The sequence below is a fragment of the Pristiophorus japonicus genome, chromosome 15, assembly GCF_044704955.1.
Source record: "Pristiophorus japonicus isolate sPriJap1 chromosome 15, sPriJap1.hap1, whole genome shotgun sequence".
NCBI lineage: Eukaryota > Metazoa > Chordata > Chondrichthyes > Pristiophoridae > Pristiophorus > Pristiophorus japonicus.
In genome coordinates this window covers 62,901,680-62,919,900 of record NC_091991.1, presented here as the reverse complement: position 1 = coordinate 62,919,900, position 18,221 = coordinate 62,901,680, and the positions used below count along the sequence as shown (strand labels likewise).

The 18,221-nt window shown below is 46.3% G+C and overlaps 1 protein-coding gene across 1 annotated transcript in view; it reads right to left on the bottom strand.

The window, feature by feature from the left end:
- Window positions 1–18,221, bottom strand: part of LOC139281491 (RIB43A-like with coiled-coils protein 2) — a 56,839-nt gene that overhangs the window by 24,913 nt on the left and 13,705 nt on the right. The window contains exon 3 of the mRNA XM_070901664.1: window positions 15,068–15,412. Coding sequence (XP_070757765.1) covers window positions 15,068–15,412 — 345 coding nt within the window. The remainder of the gene's footprint in view (window positions 1–15,067; window positions 15,413–18,221) is intronic.

The window sequence follows — 18,221 nt, the reverse complement described above, 5'->3', positions numbered from 1 at the left end:
CGGCACAGGCCGTCATAGAGGTAGCTGCTGCAATAAGGGCACACAGCCCCACGAATCAAGTGACACCCCCATGAAGAAGTGAACATTCATTGAGATGTGGATGAGACATGGTTGCAGCCTTTCTTTGCTGCTTTTGTTTTTTGGTCTTTGATGTAGCTGTAGTAGCATTTTTCACATTGAAATTGTTCTTAAAGTTTTGTAACTTTACAACTTATAAGTGATCTTAGGGTTTTTAAGTGATCTTATAGTGTAAATGCTCTCACATTTTCTATCTTATTTAATTTTGCACCTAAAAAGTGATCCTGAAGTTTAAGTGATCTTAAGAGTGAAGCTTTTTCACATTGAGATTGTTTTGTAACTTTTGTAACTTTACAAGTTTATAAGTGATCTTAAAGTCTTTAAGTGATCTTCAGGAGTCATATTAAAAAGTAAAGTTTGATACAACAAATATTTTATTACAGTGACGTTAACTTTTCAATAAAATATTTTTTCATTAAAACTGTTTCATGTTCCATTAACACAACACAACGTAGGAACAACTGCAAAGAATAAACATGTCCATGCGCAACAGTGGTCGCAGAGCCCTCAGGCATCAGTAGTTGAAGCGTTCACGGATGAGCTGCTGGCGCAAGGCTTGAGCAATCGTTAAAGGAGCACGATGGACGGCTCTCCTCCGACCTCGTGCTCCGGCATCAGGCACTTGCATGCTTTCCTGATCGTCGTCATCATCCAAATCCTGCTGTTCCGTAATACTATCATCATGCACTGGACCCTCACGTAGGTCTTCTGGTTCCACTAACAGCTCCTGCTGCCTCATGATGGCTAAGTTATGGAGCATGCAGCACACAACAGTGAAGTGACCGACAATCTGAGGAGAGTATAGCAAGTGTCCTCCGGAATGGTCCAGGCATCGGAATCGCTGTTTCAATGTGCCAATGGTCCTCTCAATGATGCTGCATGTCATAATGTGTGCCATGTTGTATTGACGGTCAGCTTCTGTCCGTGTCACGCATAGGGGCGTCATGAGCCAGGTGGTCAGGTCGTATGTACCCTTTGTCTCCCAGTAGCCAGCTCTGCCCTTCTGGCTGCTGCTCAAACATGTCAGATATAACGCTGTTGCATAGGATGAACGCATCATGGGTGCTGCCAGGGCATCTCGCATCGACTGACATGATGCGCTGCTTGTCGTCACACACGAGCTGCACATTGATGGAGTGGAAACCTTTCCTATTCCGGTACTGCTCAGAATCCTCCACGGGTGCTCGCAAGGCTATGTGGGTACAATCAATGCAGCCCTGTACCTTTGGGAAGCCGGCAATCCTGAAGAAGCCCACAGCCCTCTCATGGATCGCTTGTGCGGTCATTGGGAAATTGATGGAAGTCATTCCTTCGCGCATACAGTGCAGCCATGACCTGGTAAATGCAGGCATGTATTGCACGTTGAGAGATGGCACACACATCTCCAGTTGTAGCCTGAAACGATCCCGAGGCATAGAAGGAAAGTGCAGCTGTTACCTTCACTGCAACAGACAAGGCAGTCGGCGTTCTGCTTCTGGGCTGCAAATCTGCTCTCAGCATATCACAGATCTCAGCGACAACTTCTCTGCGGAAACATAGCCTTTTCACACAATCAGTCTCGCTCATATCCAGGTACGAGCGCCTGGCTCGATATTGTCGACGTGGGTAAGATCTCCTGCCCATCAACCTGCGGGCTATGACATTCCTGGTGCGGTGAGCTCTAATCAATTCTCTCCTTTGCAGTGAATTGATGGCGAACCATTGCATAATGGTGTTGAGAATACAGCACCAATTCTGCAAATTTAAGTTTAAAAATGTCTATCTGGCTGCCTCTCTTTGTCCCTGGCCTAATGGCCTCAGTCCCCTTCGCAACTCGAAGGCTGCTTGCTGTTTCTTCGGCTGCCGTCCAGCCATTGACGCCGCCCCTATCGCATGGCCGAATGGCCTCAGTCCCCTTCGCCGCTCGAAAGCCGCTTGCTGTTTCTTCGGCTGCCATCCAGCCACTGACGCCATCCCTATTGCGTGGCCGAATGGCCTCAGTCCCCTTCGCAGCTCGAAGGCTGCTTGCTGTTTCTTCGGCTGCCGTCCAGCCACTGATGCCGCCCCTATCCCGTGGCCGAATGGCCTCAGTCCCCTTCGCAGCTCGAAGGCTGCTTGCTGTTTCTTCGGCTGTCGTCCAGCCACTGATGGAAGGAAGGCCTGCCTGAAGCACCGCAGCTCAAAGGCTGCTTGCTGCCGCTGTTGGGCTGCCGTCGAGACACTGACGCCACCCCTGTCTCCAACATGGAAGGCCTGCCTGAAGCACCGCAGCTCGAAGGCTGCTGCTGCTTCACACAGGTAGGAACATGGAATATTTAATCTTTGCTTTGTTTATAAATTTTTATTCAGGTTGGATCTTTATTTGTATTAGTATGACCATTGAATGATTGTAGAATTTAATTACTTCCCTTCACCCCCCCCTCGCCCCCCCTCATTCCCTGCGCCTAATTTGTAACCTACGCCTGCTTTGTAAAGTGTAGGCAAGGTTTTTCTGAGTGTACAAAAATCTTCACCTACTCCATTCTAAGTTAGTTTGGAGTAAGTTTTCACTGCCTAAACTTTCAAAACAGGCGTAAGTGGCCGGACACGCCCCCTTTTGAAAAAAGAATTCTGTTTCAAAGTGAAACTGTTCTAACTGACTAGAACGGGAGCAAACTGAATGCCGAGAATTGCAATTTCTAAGATACTCCATTCTAAACCAGTTGCTCCAAAAAAACAGGAGCAACTCAGGCCAAAACTTGGCCCCATTATGTGGTACCTTATCAAAAGCCTTTTGGAAATCCATATAATTTACATCTACTGCATTACCCTTGTCTACTTTCTCTGTTACCTCTTCAAAGAATTCAATGAGGTTGGTCAAGCAAGACTTTCCCTGATTAAATCCATTATATTTTTGGTTTCCAGATGTTCTTCTGTTTTTTCCTTTGGTAGGGATTCCATTATTTTTTGCTACGTTGGTCTATAGTTCCCTGGACATGTTCTATCTCCCTTCTTAAATATACTTATTATGTTAGCTATCCACCAGTCCTCTGGTACTACACCTTTTTCTAACAAATTATTAAATAGATGTAATAATGCCTCTGCTATCTCTACCCTAGATTATTTTAAAATGCGTGGATGTAATCCATCTGGACCAGGGGTTTTATGCTCTTAAGAGATTGATTATTTTATTTAATATTTCTCCTATTTTAAATGCGGTTATATAATTTCTAATCTCATTTTCCGATGTCATGTCCACCTGCTCATTCTCCTTGATAAATACTGAAGCAAAGTAATTATTTAATATTTCTGCCATTTCGCTATTGTTGCCTGTGATTTTATCCTGACCATCCCTGAGTTGCCCTATTCCTATCCCGACTTTCCATTTTTTATTGATGTGCCTGTAGAATATTTTACTATTTTATTTTATTCTTGATAATTTTGTTTCAAGGGGCCAAAGTTTCCACACGATAAAAAACGGGCGCCCCTCCGAACTGGGTGCCCGTTTTTCGCGCCTAAAACGGCGCCTAAAAAAAACCTCGCAATTCTGGAACGTTCTGCAGCTCCTTGTCTGCCTTGCGCGGCGCCCAGGGGGGCGGAGCCTACACTCGCGCCAATTTTGTAAGTGGGAGGGGGCGGGTACTATTTAAATTAGTTTTTTTCCTGCCGGCAACGCTGCGTGTGCGCGTTGCAGCGTTCGCGCATGCTCAGTGTGAAAAAAACATTGGCACTCGCCCATTTTTGTAGTTCTTTGTAGCTGTTTAATTTTTTTAATTTTTTAAAATAAAAGCACATTAGCACTTGCAGCCTTCTCACTGTCTCCTTCTCCCCTCCCCCGCGGGAACGAAACGGCTGTTTAATTCCCCCCCTCCCCTCCGCGGGAACGAACGGCTGTTCCCTTCTCCCCCCCCCCCCCCCCCCCCGCGGGAACGAACGCCTGCAGAATTCTCCGTGCCTGAAGCACTTTCACACAGGTAGGAAGATGGTTTATTTAATCTTTTCTTTGCTTATAAATGTTTATTCAGGTTGGATTTATTTGTATAATATTTGTAGAAGTATAAATAAGGATTTATTGTAGAATTTAATGAGTTCCCTTCCCCCCCCCCACCTCGTTCTGGACGCCTGATTTGTAACCTGCGCCTGATTTTTTAATGTGTAGAACAGGTTTTTTCAGTTCTACAAAAATCTTCACTTGCTCCATTCTACTTTAGTTTGGAGTATGTTTTCACTGTGGAAACTTTCAAATCAGGCGTCAGTGGCCGGACACACCCCCTTTTGAAGAAAAAATTCTGTTCCAAAGTAGAACTGTTCTACCTGACTAGAACTGCAGAAAAGAAAATGTGGAGAATTGCGATTTCTAAGATAGTCCGTTCTCCACCAGTTGCTCCTAAAAATCAGGCGCAAATCATGTGGAAACTTGGGCCCATAGTTTCTCTTTGCAATCCTAATTGTTTTTTTGACTTCTCTACTAATCTCTTCCTATTCTCCCTTATCATGCTATCCTCTGCTGTCCGCATACTCATAGGCGGTCCCTCGTAACGAGGATGACTTGCTTCCATGCCAAAAAGGAATGAGTTCGCAGGTGTTCAATGAAGGACCTAATATTCTGGGTCCTGACCTACATGTTGAAGGGTGGAAGATGCCTGTGCGTGGACTTTTTTAATGTGTGGTGGCCGTTGCACATCAGCCACCACACGGGCTTGACAGAGCTAGGTCTTGGTCCAGTGGCAAGGATTAACCAAGACGACTGGAGACGCTCTGCTGCACGGACCTAGTGCGCACACATATCGCTGTGTGGGCTGGCCCGTGCTGCCCTTGGGCCCCTCGCCTCTTCTGGGCCCCAAACTCATGCCTCTCCTGGGCCCCTATCACGTTGCACCACGATCACTCGCAGCTCCTGCACCCCAACCTCACCGCTCCTGGTGTACCTGCCCATGCTCCAATCAGCAACCTGGACCTTGGTGACGTCCAATCCAGTCGCCCTCTTCCTAGCCGTCGCTCTCCCTTGAAGCGGTTTGCTGCTTTGAAGGCCCAACCTGTTGATGATCCTTGCAAGTTGGGGCCGCCATGCCGAATGCCGACATTCGGAGACTTCGTTTAAAAGGTAAGGTGTCATCATCCCTCAGCCAAGTTTCAGTCAGGGCCATGATGTCGATGCAATCATCAATGATAAGCTCATGGATGGCAAGGGCCTTGCTCGCAAGTGAACGGACATTCTGCAAGGAGATGCGGAGAGGATCCGTGATGGCTGACCAATGCCAGCATCCACAAGGTCAACATTTATTTTAATGATTTAATGAGCATGAGATAGCTGGAGACTGATTTAATTTTTCAATTATTCAAGTTCTGATTTTAAATTTACTTATAATTAATCTATATATTAATCAATTTTGTTTTAAATAATTGATCTTGATTATACTGATTCTACTTTTGTAGAATCCCTATTGTAATATTCCCTATTCACCAAGTAAATTGAGTTTTTCCATGTCTATTTGCTGCCATTGTGGCTGCCGCTTCGGACCCGAGCCATTCACTTCTATTTTTACTTCTTTCTCCCGCTTTTTCTTTTCTCTCTATCCCTTCCTCGTCATGCCGTCTTTCATCTCTCCTCGCTCGGATACTGAGTCCTCCAAAAGTCCAACCCCAACCCCTCATTACTCTTTGACTTTCCTACGCTCCTCCACCGTCCCAGGCTCAACTCCCTTTTAGACAAGCCTGCAGCTCCCCTCTGTGCCTCTCTTGGCATCGAAGGGCCCACCGTGGCACTCGTCGCTGTCTCCTCACGAGCAACAACCCCAACTGTCCCTTCCTCCTGTCTCACTGACCTTCCCGCCCAGCTTGCCCGGGTTGGCTACCCTTGCCAATCTCCTCCCCGTCAAACTCATCCCTCCACTTAAGTATATGCCTCTTGCCTTACCCTCAATTTTCCCCTTATGTCTATTCATCCATGGTGCCTCATTAGTGTTTATCTTGTTCTTATTTTTTATCGGAATATATTTTTCCTGGACTCTGTTGAACACTGTTTTAAATGTTTCCCATTGCTGTTCTACATAATTGTTTGCCAATATTGTTGTCCATTTTATTTCCCCAAATTCTATTAACCCCTCAAAATCGGCTCTTCTCCAATCCATTACTGTGGTCTTTATAATACTTATGTCCTTCTCAATTATTATCAGGCTTCTTATATATTGGGTTAGAAAGGAGTCCTATACATTTAGTAGGAACTCCATTCCCTTATCCCCTTTACCTACCTCTTCTGGCCAATTAATTTCGGGGTAGTTGAAATCCTCCATGATTATTATTCAATGTTTTTTTACTCATTCCCCTAATTCTTCCTCCACCTATCCCTATTAGTGTGATTGATCCTTTATTATTTTTTAACCTCTATCCACATGGATTTTGTTTCTGTCTTACTGATAGCTTCATCACTTTTTTCTACTGCCATTATGTTATCTCTAATAATAACTCTAATCCTCCTCCGTTTCAGCTGCCCCCAAAAGTTTGTCGCCATCCTTCGCCTGCTCCACGACGACATGCAAACCGTGATCCTGACCAACGGATCCATCACAGACCCAATCCACGTCTGGACTGGGGTCAAGCAGGGCTGCGTCATCGTGCCAACCCTCTTCTCGATCTTCCTTGCTGCAAATGCTCCACCTCACACTCAACAAGTTCCCCGCTGGAGTGGAACTAAACTACAGAACCAGTGGGAACCTGTTCAACCTTCGTCATCTCCAGGCCAGATCCAAGACCCTTCCAACCTCTGTCGTCAAACTACAGTACACGGACGACGCTTGCGTCTGCGCACATTCAGAGACTGAACTCCAAGTCATAGTCAACATCTTCACTGAGGGGTATAAAAGCATGGACCTTACACTAAACATCCGTAAGACAAAGGTCCTCCACCAACCTGACCCCGCCACACAGCACTGCCCCCCAGTCATCAAGATCCACGTGGCCCTGGATAACGTAGATCACTTTCCATACCTCGGGAGCCTATTATCAGCAAGGGCAGACATTGAAGATGAGGTTCAACATCACCTCCAGTGTGCCAGTGCAACCTTCGGCTGCATGAGGAAGAGAGTGTTTGAAGACCAGGCCCTCAAATCTGGCACCAAGCTCATGGTCTACAGGACTGTAGTGATACCCACCCTCCTGTATGGCTCAGTGACGTGGACCAAATACAGTAGACACCTCAAATCGCTGGAGAAATACCACCAACGATGTTTCTGCAGGATCCTGCAAATCCCTTGGGAGGACAGACGCACCAACGTTAGCGTCCTCGATCAGGCCAACATCCCCAGCATCGAAGCACTGACCACACTCGACCAGCTCCGTTGGGCGGGCCACATGTGTCAGGCATGCGAACAAAGACTCCCAAAGCAAGCGCTCTACTCGGAACTCCTACACGGCAAGCGAACCCCAGGTGGGCAGAGGAAACATTTCAAGGCATCCTCAAAGCCTCCTTGATAAAATGCAACATCCCCACCGACACCTGGGAGTCCCTGGCCAAAGACCGCCCTTAGTAGAGGAACAGCATCCGGGAGGGTGCTGAGCACCTCGAGTCTCATCGCTGAGAGCATGCAGAAAACAAGCGCAAGCAGCGGAAACCAGTCCCACCCACCCTTTCCTTCAACAACTGTCTGGCCCACCTGTGACAGAGACTGTAATTCCCGTATTGGACTGCTCAGTCACCTAAGAACTCACTTTTAGAGTGGAAGCATGTCTTCCTCAATTTCGAGGGACTGCCTATGATGATGATCTAATAAGTACAGCTACTCCACCTCCACTTTTCCCCCTCTCTATCTTTTCTAAATATGTTGTACCCTGCAATGTTTAATTCCCAGTCCTGATTTTTCTGTAGCCATGACTCAGTAATCCCTACTATACCTGGTTCCTCACAACGTATTAATGCCTCCAGTTCCCTGGTTTTATTACAAACACTGTATGCATTGCTGTAGAGACAGTTTAAATCATTTTTAATAGCAGTTCCACTCACATTATTTTTCACAATCTTTTTACACTCCTATGCTATAACTCTATTTATTCCCTGGCCATCTATGTCCTGCCTTAGTGTAGTTGTTCCTATGCTCTACTTTCCTGTTTCATTTATATTTAGTCTGGTTTCATTTCTTGTAGATTCCTTGTTACGAATGCTTTAAGAGCATTTAATTTTAACTTTTTACCATTATTCCCTGCTTTCACCTTTTTCGCCGATGCACTATTACCATTAAACTCTCTGTCCCTTCCCATCACATTCTGCTTAACTTTACCTAAATCACTATACTGCTCCATGAGCTTGACTTTTCTCTTTAGATTTCAATAATTCCCCTAACCTGACCCCTCTCCCATCTTTTTAATTCAAAGCCCTGTCTACAGCCCTAGTTATTCGATTCGCCAGGACACTGGCCCCAGCCTGGTTTAATGGAACAGCTCCCTCTTTCCCCAGTACTGGTGCCAATGCCCCATGAATCGAAACCCCTTCCTCCCACACCATTCTTTGAGCCACGTATTTAACTCTCTGATCTGCTTGTCCCTATATCAATTTGCACGTGGCTCAGGTAACAATCCAGCCATTATTACCTTCGAGGTTCTGCGTTTTAATTTAGACCCTAGCTCCTCAAACTCCCTTAGCAGAACCTCATTCCTAGTTCTACCTGTGTCGTTGGTTCCTACGTGGGATCTTTGGAACTCCGATCGCGGCTGCAGAGAAGAATATTGATCCCCTGACTATACTGTCCCCCATCACGACAACATTTATTTTCCCTTCCCCCATTTGAATGACCTCCTGTAGCATGGTGTCGTGGTCAGTTTGCTCATCCACCCTGCAGACTTTGTCCTCATCCACACAGCCGGGAAGAATCTCATACCTGTTGGATGAGGTCAAAGACCAAAGCTTCTCCAGTGCTGCACCTGAGGTCCCCTTACCTGCCCGAGTTAGTCACATCCTCCTGTCCCTGACTACTAACCAGACCTGAACCACTATCTAACCTAAAGGGTGTGACTGTATCCAGGATCAAAGTGTCCAGAAAACTCTCCCACTCCCTGATGCCCTGCAGTGTCTGCACCTTGGACTCCAGCTCAACAACTCTGAGCTGAAGTTCCTTGAGATGCAGACATTTACTGCAGATGTGGTTGTCCGGAATCAAGATGCTTTCCACAAACTCCGCATATTGCAGTTGCGGCAGGCACACCACATACACTGCCATCCCTATATAATCTTGTTTCAGTTATTTAAATAATGAAAGTTTATGTATTTAATTAACTTAGTTTATAGTACAGATTGTAACTAATTAGTAAATTAAATTAAATATTTACCTGTAACACAAAGCACTACAAGTATTGGAGGCAAAAAGCAGCAACTCCAGCCCCCTCTGTTCTGAATTTCCACTCTCTCCAAATTCCCAACTTTAATACTCCGTTTAAGTGCACTCCATTTAAGACCACTCTATGCATCAGCAGATAGTGTTTACTTTTATACCCTTGGAGCCACAGCCAAGTTACGAGAGCTGACTCAGCTCCCTCAACTAAATTTCATTTTTTGCAGCTAATACTCACCCAGACTTTACTAGAGACTTCCATGCTCTCCAAATTCTCAACTTTAAGGCCCCAAGTTTCGGCCTCAGTTGCTCCTGATTTTTAGGAGCAACTGGTGTAGAACGGAGTATCTTAGAAATCGGAATTCTCAGCATTTAGTTTGCTCCAGTTCTAGTCAGTTAGAACAGTTTCACTTTGGAACAGAATTTTTTTTTCAAAAGAGGGCGTGTCCGGCCACTTACGCCTGTTTTCAAAGTTTCGGCAGTGAAAACTTACTCCAAACTAACTTAGAATGGAGTAAATGAAGATTTTTGTACGCTCGAAAAAACCGTGTCTACACTTTAGAAAATCAGACGTAGGTTACAAATTAGGCATAGGGAACGAGGTGGGGGGGGGGGGGGGAGGGAGGGGGGGGAAGGGAAGTCATTTAAATTCTACAATCGATCCTTAGTCATACTTATACAAATAAATCCAACCTGAATAAAAATTTATAAGCAAAGAAGAGATTAAATAAACCATGTTCCGACCTGTGTGAAACAGCAGCAGCCTTCAAGCTGCTGTGCTTCAGGCAGGCCTTTCATGTTGGAGACAGGCAGGGGTGTGGCGTCAGTGTCTCGACGGCAGCGGCAGCAAGCAGCCTTCGAGCTGAGCTGCAGTGCTTGAGGCAGGCCTTCATTCTCTTTGTGGCTGGCCGCGAAGAAGCAACACCGGACGGACTCGAGGCCATTCGGCCATGAGATATCAGCGGCGTCAGTGGCTGGCCGGCAGCCGAAGAATCAGCAGCGGACCGACGCGAGGCCATTCGGCCATGAGATAGCAGCAGCGTCAGTGGCTGGCCGGCAGCCGAAGAATCAACGCAGGACACACGCAGCTCATTAAGGTTCTTGAGGCCATTCGGCTACACTTTAGGTGCGGCGTCAGTGGCTCGACGGCAGCCAAAGAATCAGCAGCGGACAGACGTGAGGCCATTCGGCCATAGGATATCAGCGGCGTCAGTGGCTGGCCGGCAGCCAAAGAATCAGCAGCGGATGGACGTGAGGCCATTCGGCCATAGGATATCAGCAGCGTCAGTGGCTCGACGGCAGCCGAAGATACAGCAGCAGCCTTCGAGCTGTGAGGGGGACTGAGGCCATTTGGACAGGGAGAGGCAGCCACATCGACAGTTTTATATTTAAATTTGCAGAATGGGTGCTGCATTGTCAACACCACGTATTATGCAATGGTTCGCCATCAATTCACTGCATAGGAGAGAATTGATTAGAGCTCACCGCACCAGGAACGTCGTAGCCTGTAGGTTGATGGGCAGGAGACCTTGCCCACGTCAACAATATCGAACCAGGCGCTCGTACCTGGACATGAGCGAGGCTGATTGTGTGAAAAGGCTGCGTTTTCGCAGAGATCTGTGATATGGTGAGAGCAGATTTGCAGGCCAGAAGCAGAACGTCAACTGCCTTGTCTGTTGAAGTGAAGGTAACAGCTGCACTTTCTTTCTATGCCTCAGGATCGTTTCAGGCTACAACTGGAGATGTGTGTGCCATCTCTCAACGTGCAATACATGCCTGCGTTTACCAGGTCACGGCTGCACTGTATGCATGAAGGAATGACTTCATCAATTTCCCAATGACCGCACAAGCGATCCATGAGAGGGCTGTGGGCTTCTTCAGGATTGCCGGCTTCCCAAAGGTACAGGGCTGCATTGATTGTATCCATATAGCCTTGCGAGCACCTGTGGAGGAATCTGAGCAGTACCGAAATAGGAAAGGTTTCCACTCTATCAATGAACAGCTCGTGTGTGACGACAAGCAGCGCATCATGTCAGTCGATGCGAGATACCCTGGTAGCACCCACGATGAGTTCATCCTACGCAACAGCGTTCTATCTGACATGTTTGAGCAGCAGCCAGAAGGGCAGAGTTGGCTACTGGGAGACAAAGGGTATGGCCTGACCACCTGGCTCATGACGCCCCTACGCGTGACACGGACAGAAGCTGACCGTCAATACAACATGGCGCACATTGCGATGCGCAGCATCATTGAGAGGACCATTGGCATATTGAAACAGCGATTCCGATGCCTTGGCCATTCCGGAGGACACTTGCTATACTCTCCTCAGATTGTCGGTCATTTCACTGTTGTGTGCTGCATGCTTCATAACTTAGCCATCATGAGGCAGCAGGAACTGGTAGTGGAACCAGAAGACCCACGTGAGGGTCCAGTGCATGAGGATAGTATTATGGAAGACCAGGATGTGGATGATAACGACAATCAGGAAAGCATGCAAGTGCCTGATGTCGAAGCACGAGGTCGGAGGAGGGCCGTCCATCGTGCCCCTTTAACGATTGCTCGAGCCTTGCGCCAGCAGCTCATCCGTGAACGCTTCAACTACTGATACCTGAGGGCTCTGCGACCACTTTTGCGTATGGACATGTTTATTCGTTGCAGTTGTTCCTACGTTGTGTTGTGTTAATGGAACATGAAACAGTTTTAATGAAAAAATATTTTATTGAAAAGTTAACGTCACTCTAATAAAATATTTGTTGTATCAAACTATACATTTTAATATGAACTCTTGAAGATCACTTAAAAACTTTAAGACCACTTATAAACTTGTAAAGTTACAAAAGTTACAAAACACTTTTTATGTGAAAAATTTTACACTCTAAGATCACTTACACTTCAAGATCACTTTTTAGATGCAAAATTAAATAATTTACAGAATGTGAGAGCATTTACACTATAAAATCACTTGAAAACCCTGAGATCACTTATATGTTGTAAAGTTACAAAACTTACAAAACAGTTTCATTGTGAAAAATCTTACACTCTGAAGAACACTTAAACTTCAGGATCACTTTTTAGGTGCAAAATTAAATAAGATACAAAAAAATGTGAGAGCATTTACACTATAAGATCACTTAAAAACCATAAGATCCCTTATAAGTTGTAAAGTTACAAAACTTACAAAACAATTTCAAATTGAAAAACGCTACTACAGCTACATCAAGAGCAAGAACAAAAGCAGCAAAGAAAGGCTGCAACCATGTCTCATCCATATCTCAGTGAATGTTCATTTCCTCATGGGGGTGTCATTTGATTGGCTGGGCTGTGTGCCCTATTGCAGCAGCTACCTCAACCAGGCCCACCCTGACGGCCTGTGCCGACACTTGCATGCCCTCCCTCATGGCCTGTGCCGACACTTGCATGCCCTCCCTGACGGCCTGTGCCGTCGATTGCACTCCCTCGGACATTCCCTCCCCAAGTTCCCGTGTAATTACTGCTATTTCTCCCGTCAGGACCGTCAACTCTTCACCTACTGCACTGATGCCACCGATGAGTGATCGGATAAACTCATTGGTCTCCATACCCAATGCCACAACCTGAGTCGCATCTGTTGCACGCTGCATCTCAGGAGAGCGTGTCTCCAATCTCCTTCTCCTCTGCCTGGGTCTGCCTCGTGGCACCACTACACTGGGAGGCGCGGGCACGGACGGTGGGATGCTCGGTGTTGCAAGCGGCACCACTACACAGGGAGCCGTGGGCTGGGATGTTGGACGAATGGGTGTAAACTGCCCCATGATATCAGCAGCAACACTGGGACCCGAAGCGTCGGAATCAAAACCATAGTAGGTGGAACCAGAACCTATGCGAGAGGGAGGCGCAGGCTCGGACGGTAGTGCACTGACTGTAGAATGCTGCATTATACCAGCAGCACCACTGGGACCCGCAACATCGGAAGCGAAACCATGGAAGGTGGAACCAAGACCTATGCTAGGGGTTGAAACTCAGATGCCCCTTGATGGGGGCTCAAAAACATTAAATTGGAAGCTCTCCCCTCCAGACATTTCAGTCATCACTGCCATCATCCAGTCTGGTTGTACTGGTTCTTGTTCTGTACCCTCAGGATCGGCAGCAGCAGCATCATCATCATCATCATCATGTTCTGCAAAATACATCAGAACAGTCAAATGCTTAACAGCAAGGGAGGGGGCCGGATGGGTGGCATGAGTACTCTCACACATAGCAGGCCAGGCAGCAGGTTGATTTAAAGGGTCATGATGCATTTTCAGGACTTACCCTCTTCCTCGCGTGCAGGCCCAGCTTGTGCTGTACCGATTGCTTTTCTCCATGTCCGACTCATCATAGCAGCTACCCTCTGTTCCAAGGGTGTCAGTGGATGCAGATTGGGCTCGCCTCCTCTTGTACGAGTTGCCTCCCTTTTGTTGTGGGTCAATTTCTTCTGCAAAGAGTAAAATATAACTTTTTACAGAGTGTGTCAGTCTGCAAGGTGGGACATACAGATAACCAGGTTACAATTACGATTAAATTAAAAATGGGAAATATTACTTACACTAACTACTTGACCAAGGTCGTGTCATTTCTTTTTACACTGGTTTCCAGATCTCCTGGTATGCACCACTGCGCAGTAATCTTCTGCAACTTGGTTCCAGCGTTTCTTCATTTCTTTAGGTGGCACTTTTATGCAACTTCTGTTGCTGGTATCTAGCTCCTGCCATCTCTGCTCAATTACGTTGACTAATATCTCTACTTCCTCATGCAAGAAATTCTTTGTTCTTGGTGGACGTTGTTCTATTGCAAAGTTGAATTGACACTCTTATTTCTCAAAACACACAGTCCTTAATTTGCATGCACCAATGCAGCACCGGTTCTGCAAGTTTAGCAGTGAAAAGCTGAACTCACTGATTTCAGCAGGTGATTTATTCAACAGTGCTGCTAAAAGCACTCCCTCACACACAGAAATATCACAAAAATTAAATTACAAGCCTTTGAAGGGGACCAAGAAACAAATCTTCACTTTTTCTCCAGTCCTTTTAAAAATGGGCGAGTGCCAATGTTTGTTTGATACTGCGCGTGCGCGCACGCTCCAACACACACACGCGCAGGGTTGCCGGCACCACGAAGGCTCATTTAAATTGGACCCGCCCCCCACTACTTACAGAATCGGCGCGAGTGTTTGGCTCTGCCCCCTGCTGAGAAGTGCGCGCCGCGCCAAGCTGAGTTAGAGCTCCGAGGAGCCGGAGAATCTCGGAGTTTTTTTTTAGCGCACTTTTAGGCGCGAAGAACAGGCGCCAGCTCGGAGGTGCGCCGTTTTCGGCGCGGGCCGAAACTTGGGGCCTAACACTCTGTCTAAGTGCCCTCCGTGTCAGACCATTCTCACCAATCAGTTGTCTGGGAACCATACTCTGCACGCTTTTCAACTGAGGAATGGTGGACAGTATGTGAGTCGGAACTTAACGAAAAAGGAATGTGGGGGAAGGAAAATAATACTTTAAAAAAAGAGTGGGAAGTAAATCATTAAATACAATGTGATATATTAGTGCTGCAATACACTGGCACATAACTTGGAGTCTGTACAATTCTATCTGAGGGAGCCACAGAACAGACAACAAGTGTCAAAGTAGCCTCTTGTACAAATGTTCATTTGTTACACGGCAGTCATATCACGAGGTTGAGTTTTACTTTGTAATTCTACTAACTTGCAAACTTCTGGTCTTCCAAAGCATTCTTTAGGTCTTTCTGCTGTGTAAGTGACCACTCCCTGATTTGTTCCTGCTGACGTCTAATTCGTTGTTGCTGTTGTAAATCCTCTCCAGGAAGCTTTTGTATACTGGATACAGTGCAGCGCGGGTCAGTGTCGGAAATTCGAGCAGGGACGTCTTTTTTTAAGGCCTGTGGATCATTCAGATCAAACTCACGACGTGTTTCAGGCTTCTGGTAGCACAGACGGAAATCAGAAATAGCCTTGTTTATGTTCAGCATGTCGCGTTTATGCCGTTCATCCAGGAGGCACATAGTTTGGTCATGTCGAATCATATCATTAGCTGCAGCAAAATATGAGAGAAGCAATGTGACATCGAATGTATTTTTTTGTTTGTGTGGAGGGGGGGAAACACAAAAGACACCTTTCGCCAATATATAAAAAAACCATAGGGCCCAAAATTCCACGTGAACATTGGTGCAGTTGTAGAGGTATGTTCAATTTTTTTGTGGCCCAACTGCACCAAAAAAAAGTTTCAAGTTTCGCCGGCATAACCTTTCATTTTGGAGCAGCGCAGATGTCCTTAAACTCTGTGGGTGGAGCTCAAGGTCTGCACCGAAAAACTGAAGTTGCCAGGGTAACAAGGGACGCTCTGAAGGGCTGAGGCACAAATAAAGCATTTCCCCTTTGTAAAATAGATCATTAAGTGAGATTTGGGACAACAGACTGAAATCTCAATATATGACACAATATGAAATTCCTTTATTCCTTTTTAGCATTTATAGATTATTTTTCACCTCTACAGTGCCGGTGCGATCCCAGGCCGAAAGCCCCCCCCCACCTTACTGGCCCGCACCTATCCCGGGCCGAAAGGACTCTGCACTGGCCCGCACTTATCCCAGGCCGAAGGGATCCCGCCACCGCCCCCCCCTCCCCCCTCCATGGCTTCAGCTTCCCTGAAGCAATAGTGTCTTCTCTCTGACGATTTTCTCTTCTCTGAGCCGATTTCCTTAAGTGTAGGGAAAGTTTTTCAGTAGGGTGCAATGTGCCGTTTTAGAAAAAAAATCGTACTCTGCCAAATTCACTTAAATGGTCAGAAATGGCGCACCCGACAGGTTCCGCCCCCAGTGACGGAAAAAAATCGGGCGTACCTACTTTAGAATGGCACAGAAACTTTGGCGAAACATGCAGATTTTAGTCTGCTCCAAAAAAAACAAGCATAGGCCAAAAGAACGGCGCAAAATGGTGGCAAAAATTCAACACATATATTCTACAATTAAAATATTTTTAACATTTAGTGATTTGATATCTGTACCATGTAAACAATCCATTAGTTTTTATTTCAGTGCATTTCTTTTGGCATTGTTAAGGTTATACTGATTGCCTATATTGCCAGTACAATTTGTATATTCTGAGCCATATAGATTGGGAATCACTTGGGTTCAATTACTAGCTTGTACTAAATTAGTTACAATTGGCGGTTGGGTGCTACAATTGGCCTCAAAGTCCCTGGGCTAGGGAAGGATCCATACCTGGTTACGGCCAGTGGCTCTGCTTGAGCATGCACATCAGCAGAGGTCAGATGGAGATTGGCTGTGATGACCCACAGATTGAATAATCATTGAAACTTTCTTTCTGGACTCAAATATAAAGCGTGTTACTTGGTGAGGCACTAGTAGAGTGCTGGTGCCAGTGAAACTCTCTGTTCAATGTTATTGCTCCACTCCTCTCCCTCTACTTACTTTATATATACTTTTATGAACATTTTAGCTCCAATATTTCTCAGAGTTTTAGGTGTTATTGGGATGTAATCAGTGCAGGGGCGGATACTGATTATCAGTGTGAAATTTGGGTTGGGACTCATTGCCACCAGACTGTACCCACTTTTCCGCCAGACATAATTTCCGATTTGGGTGAGGGTCGGCCACTGATTTCTCCACCTATCCTTCATCAGCACAGACATGTAAATGTTATGGAAATGACGGGATGGCATCATAAATCTGAATTCCCATTGTTTCAAAGCCCATTACACTCAGATAAATAAGGCATAGAGACTTGCTGGAATCAGCTGATCCTCGAAGGTACTGCATTTAAAGCTGCCTACTGTCTAGACAGAGGTGGACTTTAAAACTGACAGAGTGAGGGACTCTGCTCATCTGCAAACTTTCAAATTCCATCCACAGTAAGAAATACTGTAGAACAGCATGGGTGTTCCTATGGGAATTCCTCTGTATGTTTGTGGAAGAGACTAGAAGAGTGCAAAGGAGAGTGAGGTAGCATCACAAAAAGATGAGACCAACCTGTTGCTAACTCACACTATTAGTCTTTAAGCTCAGGAGGTCTTATGGGGGAATGAGTGAGGAAGAACAACAACTTGTATTTATATAGCACCTTTAACACAGTAAAACAACCCATGGCGCTTCACAGGAGTTTTATGACAAAAACATTTGACACCACACAAGGAGAAATTAGGGCAGATAACCAAAAGCTTGGTCAAAGAGGTAGGTTCAAGGAGCGTCTTAAAGAAAGAAAGAGAGGTAGAGAGGTGGAGAGTTTTCGGGAGAGAATTCCAGAGATAAGGGCCTAGTCAGTTAAAGGCATGGCCACCAGTGGTTGAACGATTAATCAGGGATGCTCAAGAGAGCAGAATTAGAGGAGCAGATATCTTGAGGAATTGTAGAGCTGAAGGAGATTAGAGATAGGGAAGGCGAGGTCATGGATGGGTTTGAAAACAAGGATGAGAATTTTTAAATTGAGGCTTTGCTTAACTGGGAGCCAATGTAGGTCAGCGAACACAGTGGTGATGGGTGAATGGGACTTGGCTGCCCGTGCCCTAACTCGCACCGAGTTTGGATGATCTCAAGTTTACGGAGGGTTGAACGTGGGAGGCCAGCCCTGATTGTATTGGAATAGTCAAGTCTGGACGTAACAAAAGCAACAATGAGGATTTCAGCAGCAGATGAGCTGAGGCAGGGGTGGACGCGGACGCAGAGCAGCGTCGAGGAGGTGCGTGGAGAGGCGTGAGTTCCGGGGTCGGCGAGAGGCCTATAAAGGCCCAACGCGGCGGCAGTCGGGAGCAGTGTCGGAGGTGCGTGGAGAGGCGGCGTGAGTTCCGGGGTCGGCGAGAGGCCTATAAAGGCCCAACGCGGCGG